At 40.0% G+C, this 13,014-nt stretch overlaps 1 protein-coding gene across 2 annotated transcripts in view; it reads right to left on the bottom strand.

Moving 5' to 3' along the window:
* The window catches only part of rab6ba (RAB6B, member RAS oncogene family a), a 70,493-nt gene that overhangs the window by 27,823 nt on the left and 29,656 nt on the right, over nt 1-13,014 (bottom strand). Inside the window, exons 2-4 of one of the 2 annotated variants that reach the window (XM_084920403.1) lie at nt 10,791-10,849; nt 653-706; nt 240-375 (exon numbers count right to left, since the gene is read on the bottom strand). In XM_084920403.1, coding sequence (XP_084776529.1) covers nt 240-375; nt 653-706; nt 10,791-10,849 — 249 coding nt within the window. The remainder of the gene's footprint in view (nt 1-239; nt 376-652; nt 707-10,790; nt 10,850-13,014) is intronic. The other variant, XM_084920404.1, reaches the window with a different exon arrangement.

Raw genomic sequence — 13,014 nt, 5'->3', positions numbered from 1 at the left:
GAAGCAGAGGTAGCATGTGACCTATCGAGGGATTACGTTTGTAAATGTGCAGTTTGGCTAAGATCATGCCTGTCTGTTTACATCTTCGAGGTTTACACTTATCTCCATCACTCTCTTTACCATCCCTTTTAATAAATACATTCAAAATACAGTATCCCGGTACCCTTTGCACAGCCTTTTGCATGCTTAACATTAAAACTGTGACATATCAATAAAAAAGAAGCAGCAATTGCACTGACTTGTGATGTCGTAGACCACCACGGCCACGGTGGAGTCCCGTATATAGCTGGGGATGAGGCTCCTGAAGCGCTCTTGTCCTGCTGTGTCCCAGAGTTGCAACCTCACCTGGGGTTCAGAGAGTGAAAGCTGAGGAGGCTGAGATCATTCAGATAGTCAGAGAGCCTGAAAACAGTAAGCTTCCCCCACACACGCAAACATTCATTATTTATACAAGGAGACCTTTCATTTCCAAGATCGTACAGCTGTATGATAGATTCTCTGAGATCAGCAGACACATTTAAACTAGCAGGACTACATGCAGTCAGACAGGTCGTTGTTCCACAGCTGAACACAATCACAGTTCACACAGTTTCTGTCTGAGGGAGACAAACATTTAACATCTCTCTCGTGACATGATACAGCTGTAACTTACCGTTCGATCTTCCAAGTACATGGTTTTCGACAGGAAGTCGATTCCAATTGTGGCCTGGTTTAGGGAAAGAAGATAGCCACGAATCAACATCACTCCAAATATTCAGAAAAGCAAACGGCGAGGAAGTGAATCAGCCACATTAAAGATGCAAAAGGTGAAGAAGGGGACAGACTCTTCATGCAGGCATGATCAAATCACCCTCATGTAGGGGATGATCAATATCCACACAACATGGTGAATGTTCAATTTTATCGCACTGCTGATTCAATTCTAACTACTTACAAGTTTCTAATGTCTAGTGATTCATCATCAAATACAGACACTTGCAGAAGGTCACAGTGTGTCAGCATCACTCTGCAAATGTTCACTTAAATAATAAGAACAGCTGCGTTATTTTACTCTCTGATCGGTTGTTTTAATCACAGCTCTCATCGTACATTTACACAGTAACAGCAATCTAATCATTTCCTTATTGTGTCATAAGGCAGATGGCAGTGTGTTCCCTCTTCAAAGGATGTTTACTCTCCGCAGCCAAGCCCACAGCTTTCTGCTTTGCTGCCTGCCATGATATCATCAGGTGCTTTGGCTCAGACAAACTGCATCCAAGAAGTCAATATTAAACTGCAGACCTGAGGTTGGTTCTTTTAGTGGATTCAATGGGCTAAAAAATGTACTTTAACATTGAAAATTATGAGCAGGGCTTCTTTTAAAGATATGCAATTAAGTTTGTGAAAAACATTAATTTTAGTAAGGCATTCATCTGGGAAAAACTATCCAACTGACGCCATCAAATCTGCTAATTTTTTATGTAGAATAACTTTAGGATATTTATTGAAGTCAGGCAGAATTTTATCTTTCTGTCAGAAGTTACAGATCCTCAAAGGGCAGAAGCTTGGTCGTGCTTTTTAATACACAGTATTTTTTCCATTATTTTTGAGCGCTCATAGTTTCATAAGTACAGCAGACATCTACATGAAATGTTCAGGGCTGAAAAACGCACTTGATCTCTTTTGGAAACTGCAACCAAATGAATTTTAAATCTCACCCCAATTGTCAAAATGTCTTTTTTCTTCAGAAAGATTTGAGCATCAGTACCACAGGATATCTCATAGTTTGAATAAGTCTGTGCTCTATGTAGCAGTAAATCATAGTAGCAGGACAATCTATGGATTGGATATATAGTTTTCCAGTGCTGTGATAAGTTAGCAGTTTCTGCTCTTGTCTAAATATGATTTAACCTCATATTTAATACATGTTTGTCTTCTGCTCACACTGTGTTTTACAAATTTTCTAATAGTTTTTACGAGACGCTTTTACACGCCCACTCTTCATTTTTACCACAAAACTGAAGCCGCTCTCACTGAAGAATAAACTGTGACTTCTGTAGTGAATCATGGCTTGCTGAAAAGCAGTTTGCCTTCTTTCAGGAGCAGTTTTTATTCTTTTGATATCACAAAAGGTAACAGTAACAAAACGATAGCTTGGTTGCTTGAACGTCCAACAATACGTCAGGTCTCGAAAGCTTAATGATTTGCAGTCAAGTTGGAGAACTCAACCCAATTCTGTTGGGCACCATGTATCTCTAATATTAAGAATAAATTGTTGATGGATATGGATGAGCTTAAAAAAGCATTCAATTACAGTGGGTTTAAAAAAATGATGTACATCCCTTGTCATGCAGCACATCCAGATGTTTAGTTTCTTGATTTATACGTGGAGGGAAGAGGGTGTAAAAGGTTCAGTAGTAGCTGGCACAACCAGCTACTACTAAGTCTACAGCTGCAGCTTTGAGGTGCCTGACCTCGGCCTGCAAACAGGAGTGGCCAGTTGGAGCCAGTACTGTGGACGGGTGACAGGTCTGGATCAGAGGATGAAGATGCACACAACAATAATTGTGCTGATCTCTAAATAAGGAGCCGGATGTATATATTGTGTTTTTTCTGTGCTGAGCAGCTCTGCGGGGTGCCCACTGCCCACTTTGACAGAACTGGGCATCAGCAGCTTGCTCACGCACTTGTTTCCTTGGTAATGCCAGCTACCACAGTGGACTAACTCAGAGAATCTGGCACAAAGGACAGGATGTCATTTATACTGCTGCTTTAGACCCACTCACATCAAGCACTGCCAGGATTAAACTCACCAGCCTCAACAAATTCAAATTATAAACATTAAACATGATTAGAAGTGAAATCTAAAATACCCCGCCCATTTTCTTTCTGGAAGAATATCTTTTATATGCACCAGCATACCGAGGACGACACCAGATTCAGTTTGTGGAAGCTAGGTGAGGAGCAAAACAGCAAACATTTCCTTTTTTAGAGATGACTCCCTTAAAGAGATAAATAGCCTCCATGTGAGAACAGAGGGACGTCCTGAAGAGCTGATATAAGAAGACCGGTCGAATCCAAGACTAAAAATACCAAGCTAAAGATGAATGTGGTATACTAGGGGGTTAAAAGTGTCATTTTTTTAAACTATCGACACAGACTCGCTTTTAAATATTTTTTTATATGAGAAAACAAATGCTATTATATATTCTTGAATTAACTTGAAATTGAATTAAATTAAATTGCATTAAAAGAATAAAGATGTTTTTCTGGGGAAGTGGCAGAGGTGCTGTAGACTCTTCTTGGCCCTAGTGTTAAATATAGAATCCCACATGGACACATGAGAAGGATTAGATCACGAGAAATTATTAATATCCCTTTTAAATCTTTAACCAGCGCGTGTCGTTGGAAGATAGACGAAGCCTTTACGGCCCATCCTGCTGGCATCTAGGGATGAAAATGAATTTAACGGATCGGAGAGAGTTTGGTGACGTTATATTTTTAAGTAGAGTTTTTGTGGCAGTGAATTACAAAGAAATAAACACTGAACAGAAGAGACAGAAAATTACTCGTTGCTGCCTTTATGTTTGTAGAGAATCTGAACATTTCTACTTTCAAGGTCCTCTGTCTGGCAGATTGTTTGTTTTATCAAACCCTGAGTTTCATGTGTCGGCAATTCAACTATTAGCCAGTTTAAAACCAAGGCAAAGCTCATACACAAACACAACAGTTGCCACTTTTTTTATAGCCCTGTTTGCTTGGTCACGTGGCTGACAAGACTGTCCTAAAATTTAGGTTCTATAGCCTCAAAGCGTAGATGCCTCTGGATTTAAAATTAGAGCCTGTATCAGTCAAAAGGCCCTGATAACACGATTCAAGAGACCGACTGCTGGAAGGTGGTCTCAGCAGATTTGTTATATAAGCAGGAGCCTGGCCATGAAAGGTTTTAAAAGCAATTCTGAATTTCACTTTAATTGTTAGCGCTTTGACAGACTGGCGACCTGTCTGTGGTGTACCTTTTCTCTTGCTCTGTGACTGGAGGGACAGGCTCCAGCCTCCAGAGACCCTGAATTAGATATGTGGAAGAAAATGGATGGATGGATGAACAAATTTGGAATACTGAAATGCCAAAGAAGCACAAAAAAAATTAATATGTCAGCTTCTATCCATCTGTGATTAAACCCTCCCCACGACACCGAATATGAATTGTCCAATAAATCAGATTCACCCCTTGCTACACTAAGCAGCTGCATATTTGGGCACAGCAGACAGATGCAATCACAGCCTGGCAGTCGGGCCTGAGTGACAGCTCCACCACAGCCGACAGGAGCGCTCTTCTCCCAGAGGCCTCTGAGCCCTTTAGCATGTGCTACCAGGCGGTGCGGACGCTTGCTTCTGTCTCTCTCGCGGCTGGATGGCTGCTTGATGGGAGGCTGCTGCTTTAGAGGCAGCTCACCTCGCTCACGTCCTCCTGCTGACTAAAGCCACCGCCACGCTCGGTTTCATCTTTCTGATGGCCCTCTGTCTCTGACTTTACTTAAGGTCTTACTTCAAAAGACTCAACTGGATCTGCTCAAATCTAACGCGTGAAAATAAAAGCAAGTGAAACCACGACTTCTTAAATCTGCTCATCGGGACAGATGTCTCCTACGGGCTGTATTCTTATCGTTTTTCCACCCTCACCAGGCAAATCTAGCTTCCCCGCTGAGCAGCCGCATAAACACTCACACTCAACTAATGTGCGCTGAATTTTAATTAATACTCCGTTGTCTCTGGAGTTGAGTCTGCAAAATCATTTACAGCCCTACCTGTCACCGAGCCAGGCGGGAAACAAGAGGCATTAAGACACGGGCAGAGGAGGGCAGCAACCACACACACACACACACACACACACACACACACACACACACACACACACACACACACACACACACACACACACACACACACATCTAGGAAAGACTTTTTAGCTTTGATCTGTGGCTACATAGTTGAGGTTGTGGCATCTGAAACAAAATGGTTAATCCACTAGCTTTAAAAAAGAAAAAAAAAAACAAAGGAAAAAACGCACCATCAACAAGGACTTTCAAACGATTTTAGCTTGTGCACAAATTTGATAACCTGATTTTTTTATATTTCTCTCTGCCTGCTGCCATTACAGCAGAGAGGGGCAGAGACTGACATTAAACAGCATATGGGAGCTTATTAAATAAGCAGATGCTATCAGCCCAGCATCTGTTTGCCTACCATGTCAGAAGAAGCATGGGGGAAGGAACGATGTCTGTCCATTCAGGCACCATAAAGATGGTACAGTTATTTTTCCTCAGAAGCATGTCCACCCCACACACACACACACACACACACACACATACACACACGTTTCTCAGAATTACTGCACTTAGCACCGACTGTGACGGCTGTTAGATTTCAAATTCATAACTTCTCCTGCTGCATTCAGGACTCAAATTTTCTGCAGTGGCCTCGATGCAAGGCAGCCTGTAGGCAACAACAGATGCCTGCATTCACTCCAGGTAATGGCACTTAAGTATTCAACACTCTGAAAACGTTGCAGGAAATGACTGTCACATTAGAGGGCCTGTGCATTAAAGGCCTCATATAAGTCTGACTTTTTCCAGAGGGCCCTGGACTGTGCCAAAGCTGCCTGTTGTCTCAGATTCATAGTGTTTATGGAGCCATGAACAAGAGACCCCCAGGGGGTGGAGGGTTTCCAGCTCGGTAATCTGAGAATCTTGTCTCAGCTTTTAGTGTGGATCATGTGGTCCTTCTGGCTTCATCGAGTGACGACCTGTACTCCCGCTGGGGCGCTTTGCAGCCAGGATGAGAATCAGCACCTCGCAGTCTGAAGCCATTGTTCTCAGTCGGGTGAAGTGCCCACTCTGGTTTGGGGATGTTGTGCCTTCTAGTATCTCTAGGTCTTGTTTATGTGTGGGGTGAAGAGTGTAGATGGAGATCTGCAGAGGTTGCACTGGTCTGTTACGGTGAAAAGAGCAACGCTGTTGATTTACTGGTTGAACTACATTCCTACCAATCACCTATGGCTGTGAGTAGTGACTGAAATAAGAATGTGTCAGACGGCTGAGAGCCGCTACACCTCCACACTGGAACAAGCAGTGGAGTTGTTCAGCTTCTAAATAGGATACCTCTTAGACGCCTCCCACCTGAGGTGTTTTTGGAACCCAGGGAGGAGACTCAGGGGAGTCTCAGCTGGCTTAAGAATGCCTTTGTCCCCTCCCAGCAGGGCCGCAGAAGGAGGCCAGTCAAGTTTCTCTCTTCCCACAGGAGGAAATGGAAAATGTTGCAGGAGGAAAAGGCTTTCCTGCTTAGCCTGCTGATTAGCGACAACAAAAATGACCTCTTATAGCTGTAGACAAAAAAAAAAACAAAAACAAAGAAAAAAACAGTAAAAAAACAAAGATGCTAAAATTCTGAAGTTGTCATCTGTGTCACTGACATCTTTGTTCCCTTTGCAGAATTGCAAAGGACTTTCCGAATTTCGTTCTTGAAAAGCGCTATATAAATAAATTAAAACCTTATCCCCCATTTAAGATTCTCAGTGGTGGATGGACCATAATTTCTGTGCTGAAAATGAAATGTTTTCTTTTCACACAAGCAGTCCTATGCAGACCTTCCTCAGAGCAGGCAGCCCACTATTTTCTGGCAGAGAACTACAACCTCGGAGATCCTTATCCCAGATAGAGTGTGATTCACACTCCTGGGATCACCCACTCTTAATTAAAAGTAAGTACTACAAAAACTAGCTTAAAAGCTATGGAGTGTCATTTGGATGAATGTAATTATCCAGAGGATTTGGCATGTTATTAGCATGAATGAACAAACAAATGAATCCCCTTTTCCCACGACACACTAAGACGTCATAAAAAAAACTCCACAGCCAACCTTAGCCAAATATGAGCTTCTTCCACTGCAATTTGTGAGAATGAAACTAAAGAAATGACTGTGCACCACGGAGACTCAGTAGCTTAAAGACCAAAAAAGACATGAGCCCCAGCAATCAGTGTGAAATGTCTGGCTCTGTAGACTTTCATGACTTATGAGTTTAGAAATATAAAAGGATACAGAAGCAGCTGTGAAGACGCAGCATCACAGAGCTAACACAGACAGTTTAATCCACACTCAATGAGCCACCCAAATCTCATTACAGCACAGCACAGAACTAATGCGAACGCTGAAGAATAGAGACTTGTCGTTCTCCCTTTTGGAGGGTTAGCGTAATGCAGAAAGGGCAAAGAAAACCCACCAACATGGATAATATAATAAAATGGATAATGTCAAACAGCAACATCATCTCCCATCAATATCTGGCATTAATACCTTATGTGGTGTTTATTCAATTCATATAAAAATTACATGGAAAAACATGGTGGACCAGACTGTTACTATGATGAACTACTGGAGAGTTCTTAGTAAATTATTTAATTAGTAGTAGAAATATATGTGTATGGGAGGGGTTGTACTATCATGGGTGAACAGTAATCTTGGAAATCAGAACCAGTTTGTTCAAACTGATAACATTAAAACTGTGACATGTGGGGTTTCTCAGGGCTCTTTTTTTAAGACCACTGCTGTTTATTTTGTACATTAATGACATCTGTGTAATTTCTATAACACTGCAAACTATCAGATGACACCAGCGTAATTTACTAAGTTAAGGACTTAAATTAATGAATTAAGTAAATTAAAGGCCTGGTTTAAATATATGCTATTCTGTTAAAATAGCATATAAATGAAAACTAATCTTAAGTTAAACTATACACATGATATTTGGAAATCATTCAGGGCACAGCAATAGGTCAATTATGATAAATTACACTGAATTAGAAAAAGTAAATGAAATTAAATTTCAACAATAAACTATGCTGGGAACAATACATCAACAAAATTAGAAATAACATATCTAAATCAGTCGCAATACTATATAAGTAAAAAAGTTTACATAAACCAAGAATCACTATACAGCCTGTTCCTTCATGCTTCCATATATGGCATATTGTGTGAAAGTACGGGAAAACATCTACAAGACAAATATTCAGCTAACATACATATACACATGCATACATAATCAACATACATATTACAAAAAGAGCCGTAAGAATCATTAACACCCTCTAACTCACCATTTATGAAATTTAAAACACGTCAATTTAATGACTTATTTGAGCCTAAAACAGTTCAAACTATGTACAGAGCAAGACAACATACATTAACCCCAAATATTCAGAAGTAGTTTGCAGTCAGACAAAAACACCATGCATTCAGGATGTTTCATAATCTAGCTGTTAGAACCAAGTGTAAAAATTACAGCATCACAGTCAAGAGACTAACCACTGTGAAATAACTGCACAGAGGAAATCAAAATCTGTTTGTCATTGTACACGCAAAAAACAATAAACAGAAAACAAAAGGGAAAAAACTATGTGAATATGGGGATGATTTTACTGGGTAAATAAGCTGTTTGGCTTTTCCGTTCTGTTGAGTTCTCATTCTGCTCATCTGGATGTTGCTTTGTAAATTATCCAATCCAAGACGCTGACTTTTCTGAGCATATGGTCTCACTTACTAGTTTCCAGACTTACCTAACAGAGAACGTTAATTATTCTGTAATTTTCTTTGGCCTGCTTAGAGTCAAATACATTTCCTTTTTTTCATATGTTCCAAAGCTGATTTCTTTTTAATACTGTAGGGTTTAACATTACAATATTAAGCACCTCGTGGTGGCTGTTGTGAATTAGTGCTATATGAATAAAAATTAAGTTGAACTGAACTGATATTCCCAGTGAATAATGGATGTAGCTTTCTTACCACTAGGTGATCAGGTCCACGAGTGTATTTCAGAAGTTCAAGTGACTGCATGTTGTTTCATGGTGATAGTTTATTATGCTTGAGTTTACCTTACTGATTGCTTTTATAGTTTATTGCCTTTGTCTTCCTGCTTTATTTTTGGAAATTAACTCTTTTTTTGTAACTCTATCTGTATCTTCTGGCCTTTCTAATCATCTTAACTGTCTCCACTGATACCTTATTGGGTAATCAGTCCTGTGAGTGTATATATATTAGCTTGTCCTTTCCTTTGTCAATTTATTTTGCCCCTCTAATTTATTTCCTCGTGTTCAGTTGTCTGGATTTCCCGTTAAATTGTACTTCTCTGGGATTTGTGTTTCCTGTTTTTGCTTTTAGTCGAGAAAATTTTTATTGAATTCAATTCAATTTTATTTATATTGTCTTAAATCACAGCAAACGGTGCCTCTAGGTGCTTTACATTGCAAGGTAAAGACCCTACAATAATAGAGAGAAAACCTTATCAGGCTGGAGGATTTGAAATGGCGACTGCCTTTGAGATCCATGTTTGGCAAAAAACTACCCAGAAAATGGCATTTTTAGTCCTTTGTTTTTGTAACATTTAAGCAACAACATCATTCTTCTGTGTGTCAAATTATTTGAATTTGTAGGACAAAAAAGTAAAGGTAGATGGAAGTAGTGTGGAAGAAGGTTAGATCAGGTACTGAGGAATTCTTTAGAGGCTGCTGTAGATAATTTAAAGGCAGTGGTAGATTAACACATGCCTGTGGGATCAAAGCCGCAGGTCTCCAGTTTTAGAGGCAGAACATTATTAACTTTGCTGGAGCTCTGCGGAGTCTGCAGGCTAATTTTATACCTGATGGAAACGGTTTGTCTTAGAAAATGACCTGAAGTTCACATGAAATACAAAGATTTGTTTTCTACATATAAATGGTAAATGGCCTGTATTTATATAGCGCTTTACTAGTCCCTAAGGACCCCAAAGCGCTTTACATGTCCAGTCATCCACCCATTCACACACACATTCACACACTGGTGATGGCAGCTACATTGTAGCCACAGCCACCCTGGGGCGCACTGACAGAGGCGAGGCTGCCGGACACTGGCGCCACCAGGCCCTCTGACCACCACCAGTAGGCAACGGGTGAAGTGTCTTGCCCAAGGACACAACGACCGAGACTGTCCAAGCCGGGGCTCGAACCGGCAACCTTCCGATTACAAGGCGAACGCCCAACTCTTGAGCCACGATCGCCCGCATGTGCAAAGTCATGCTTCAAAACAATAATGCTAATAATGTATATGATCAACACTATTCAGCAACAAAAAAGTCTTCCTCTTCGTCTGTCTTGTCGTGACGTAGTCAGGTTTTCTTCAGATAATCAGATTTAGTTTTTCCATATATTACTCAGGCTCATAATACTGTAAACTCCCCCATAAAAGAGCCTTAGCGAGCAGCAAGACTCCCTCTTAAACTATCAGAGAGGGCGGACAGAATAGTTTTGCGAGATTTGTTTTTAATTCTGTTTTTATTACTATGTAAGTAGATACTTTTTGTTTATAAAGCAATAAAGCTGCAGGTTTTATTTAAGGGTGCTTTGCAGATGCTCACAAAGAGCTCTGGAAGTGCTGTAGCTGCAAAAGTACTATTTTGCTTTTAGGATGTCGAGTGAGATTAGGCTGCTTACAGGGATTCAAAGAGCTCTTGATCTTCAGTTCAAAGGTGTCTGTTTTAAAATCACCGATGGCCATAATTTCCTTATTTTACACAAAGAGAAGAATTTGTATTTGCTGTGTATTAATTTCCTTCATTATTATCCCAGTATCTAATTTACTTAGGCCTTAATTGTTCAACTTATCGATTTACGCCCAGCTTTATGTTTCACTATCAAAGGAAATGCCTGCAGCCCAGTGTCACTGATCCATCAGGATAATTATTAGAGCCAAACTATTCAGCCTGTGCTTGCAGCACCTACCTGATATGTGTTGTCAAAGCTGTCATACATGAACCGTGTGATCAAAGACGTCTTTCCAACTGCAAGACAAGAAAAAGACAGAATGCATTAAATGACAGATGAGGGGCTTTGTGTTCCAGCATTCAGGCACTCAGCGAGTGTAACAGCAGTATTAGTAGTTGTGGTTTCTACCATGGCTGGCACGACTGCCCAGGGAGCTCATTGTGTTTGGGGTGACCAGAAGGTCAGCAGGGGCATCGGGTGTGAATATAATTACAGTGCTGCTGCTACTAGAATTTATGTGTTCCCCAACACATATACCTCCCATCTGATGTACGAAGTCAGGGGAACGGGGAGATGAGATGCAAGGAAATTGCTATAAAATGATAGGAAACCTGGACGAAAGTCATCCACAGTGCCATTATCTGAGGCTTCAATGAGTTTTACTGACATTTAAAAACATCTGCCATCGGCACGGCCAACAAGCAGATTCATAAACTCCAACTTTCCTGCTTTATAAAGTGCAGAAAAACCTGTTTCTCAGTCATAATATTTCATCACCAAAGATGAAGCAGGGAACATGGGGTTAGAGGAGACTGGTTTGTTTTGTGTTGATGCTTTTCGATCTCTGATTTCATGCATTTTTGTGCACCAATCAAAAAGTGATAATAACTCTAAAGCTGCTTGATTATGTTTCCCAGCTACAGTCAATCAAAGTGAATGTTAAATGATCAATATCCAATTTTCTGGATTTTTGCAAGAGAATGCAAGAGAATAAATATTAGCTGTTAATAAAATGGCTTTAGATCTTTTAATAACAAATACCTTATACAGTTTAAAACATAGTGTGCTTTGTAATGTAATCTAATGAGAATGCAATTATCATTTCATCAGCTATGACACTTTACATAATATAATATCGAGTCTCAACCTTCTTACAGTGAAGGTTTAAGGACCGGCTCCTCAAAGGGTCCAATCTGTTCCACTTTGCAAAGCTTGAAAATTGCAGTGAAATCATTAATATGTTCAGTTTTTCAATAAAAATGAGAATCTAAAAATGTAGGCTGGAGTCTATCCCGGCTGTCATATGGTGAAGGGTGGGGTCCACCTGGGACAGGCTGGCACTGCACTCCAATTGTTCATAATCCGTGTTTCAAACAGATGATTCAATAAAGCTGTACTTGCATTTCTTTGGTTTTAAAGAATGATTTTTAGGGTATAATTTTACTGATCTGGTCCACCTGAGATAAAACTGGGCTTTGGATGCAAAATAAAACAAGTCTGAGGCCCCTGGTAGTCAAATATGCATGCCATCACAACGTGTCCTGTAGCTGTGTTGTGATATCCATATTAACACTGGTCTCACTCCTAACTGGCTATTTTTTAAGCATAAAAGCAAAATCTAACAGAATAGTTTTAGTGCCTAACTTACAGTTAAAGAAAGCGAGAGTAAACAAAACACAAAACAAACCATGTACTGCAGGTTCACAGTGTTGTGATCCACCTGCCTACCTCTGTCAGTAGTATGAGCATCAGTTATAACTTAATAATCATCCATAGCTATTTCAAAGGAACTGAACTCAATAAAAGCTTCCATTATCAGCGATTGTTATTACAAAGACCTGTCTCTTTTACACCAAAGTATCCCTAAACATCTTCATCACATGTTTAAAATAATGTACAATAACAGTGTTTACTAAAAATGTCTGCCCTACATTTCTTTTGTAGCAATAATGACTTCATGAATGGCATTAAAGATGTTCTAAATGCCCCCGAATGTGTCTGACAGGTCTGATGTTTGTTTCATGTTATGTGCTGCTAAATGGATGAAAAACTCATTTCAAATCTCTTCAATAATTCATTCATCATTTTAGGATCATAAGTCATATTTTGAGGTCCAGAAAAGAAGGCTGGTTAGAAATGACTGACTTATTGATAAATAGCACAAATGGTTTTCCAATTTTGTTTTCCCTCAATGGGTTTATTAATGATGGAGAATGGAGAAAAGCAAAAGGCGACAGGAATCAATCACGCCCCCCTTCTTATATGCATTTAGCAGCAGTGCAGATGGTAAAGAGCCAGCTCATACCATCTCACTCATACAGTGTTATGCACTACGGTTCAGTCTGAAAAGCCACTGGTCAGCAAGTGTGTTGCAGACTGTGGATGGTGCAATATCAAAGAGTATAAAATATAACTGTATAAATAAACCTGACATTTAACAAAGTGTGTGGGGGCAAATGGC

This window comes from Perissodus microlepis, chromosome 23 (genome assembly GCF_051167445.1).
Source record: "Perissodus microlepis isolate ML-2025 ecotype Zambia chromosome 23, ASM5116744v1, whole genome shotgun sequence".
Classification (NCBI taxonomy): Eukaryota; Metazoa; Chordata; class Actinopteri; order Cichliformes; family Cichlidae; genus Perissodus; species Perissodus microlepis.
The sequence above is the reverse complement of the archived record's forward strand: the minus strand, read 5'-3'. Positions and strand labels throughout refer to the sequence as shown.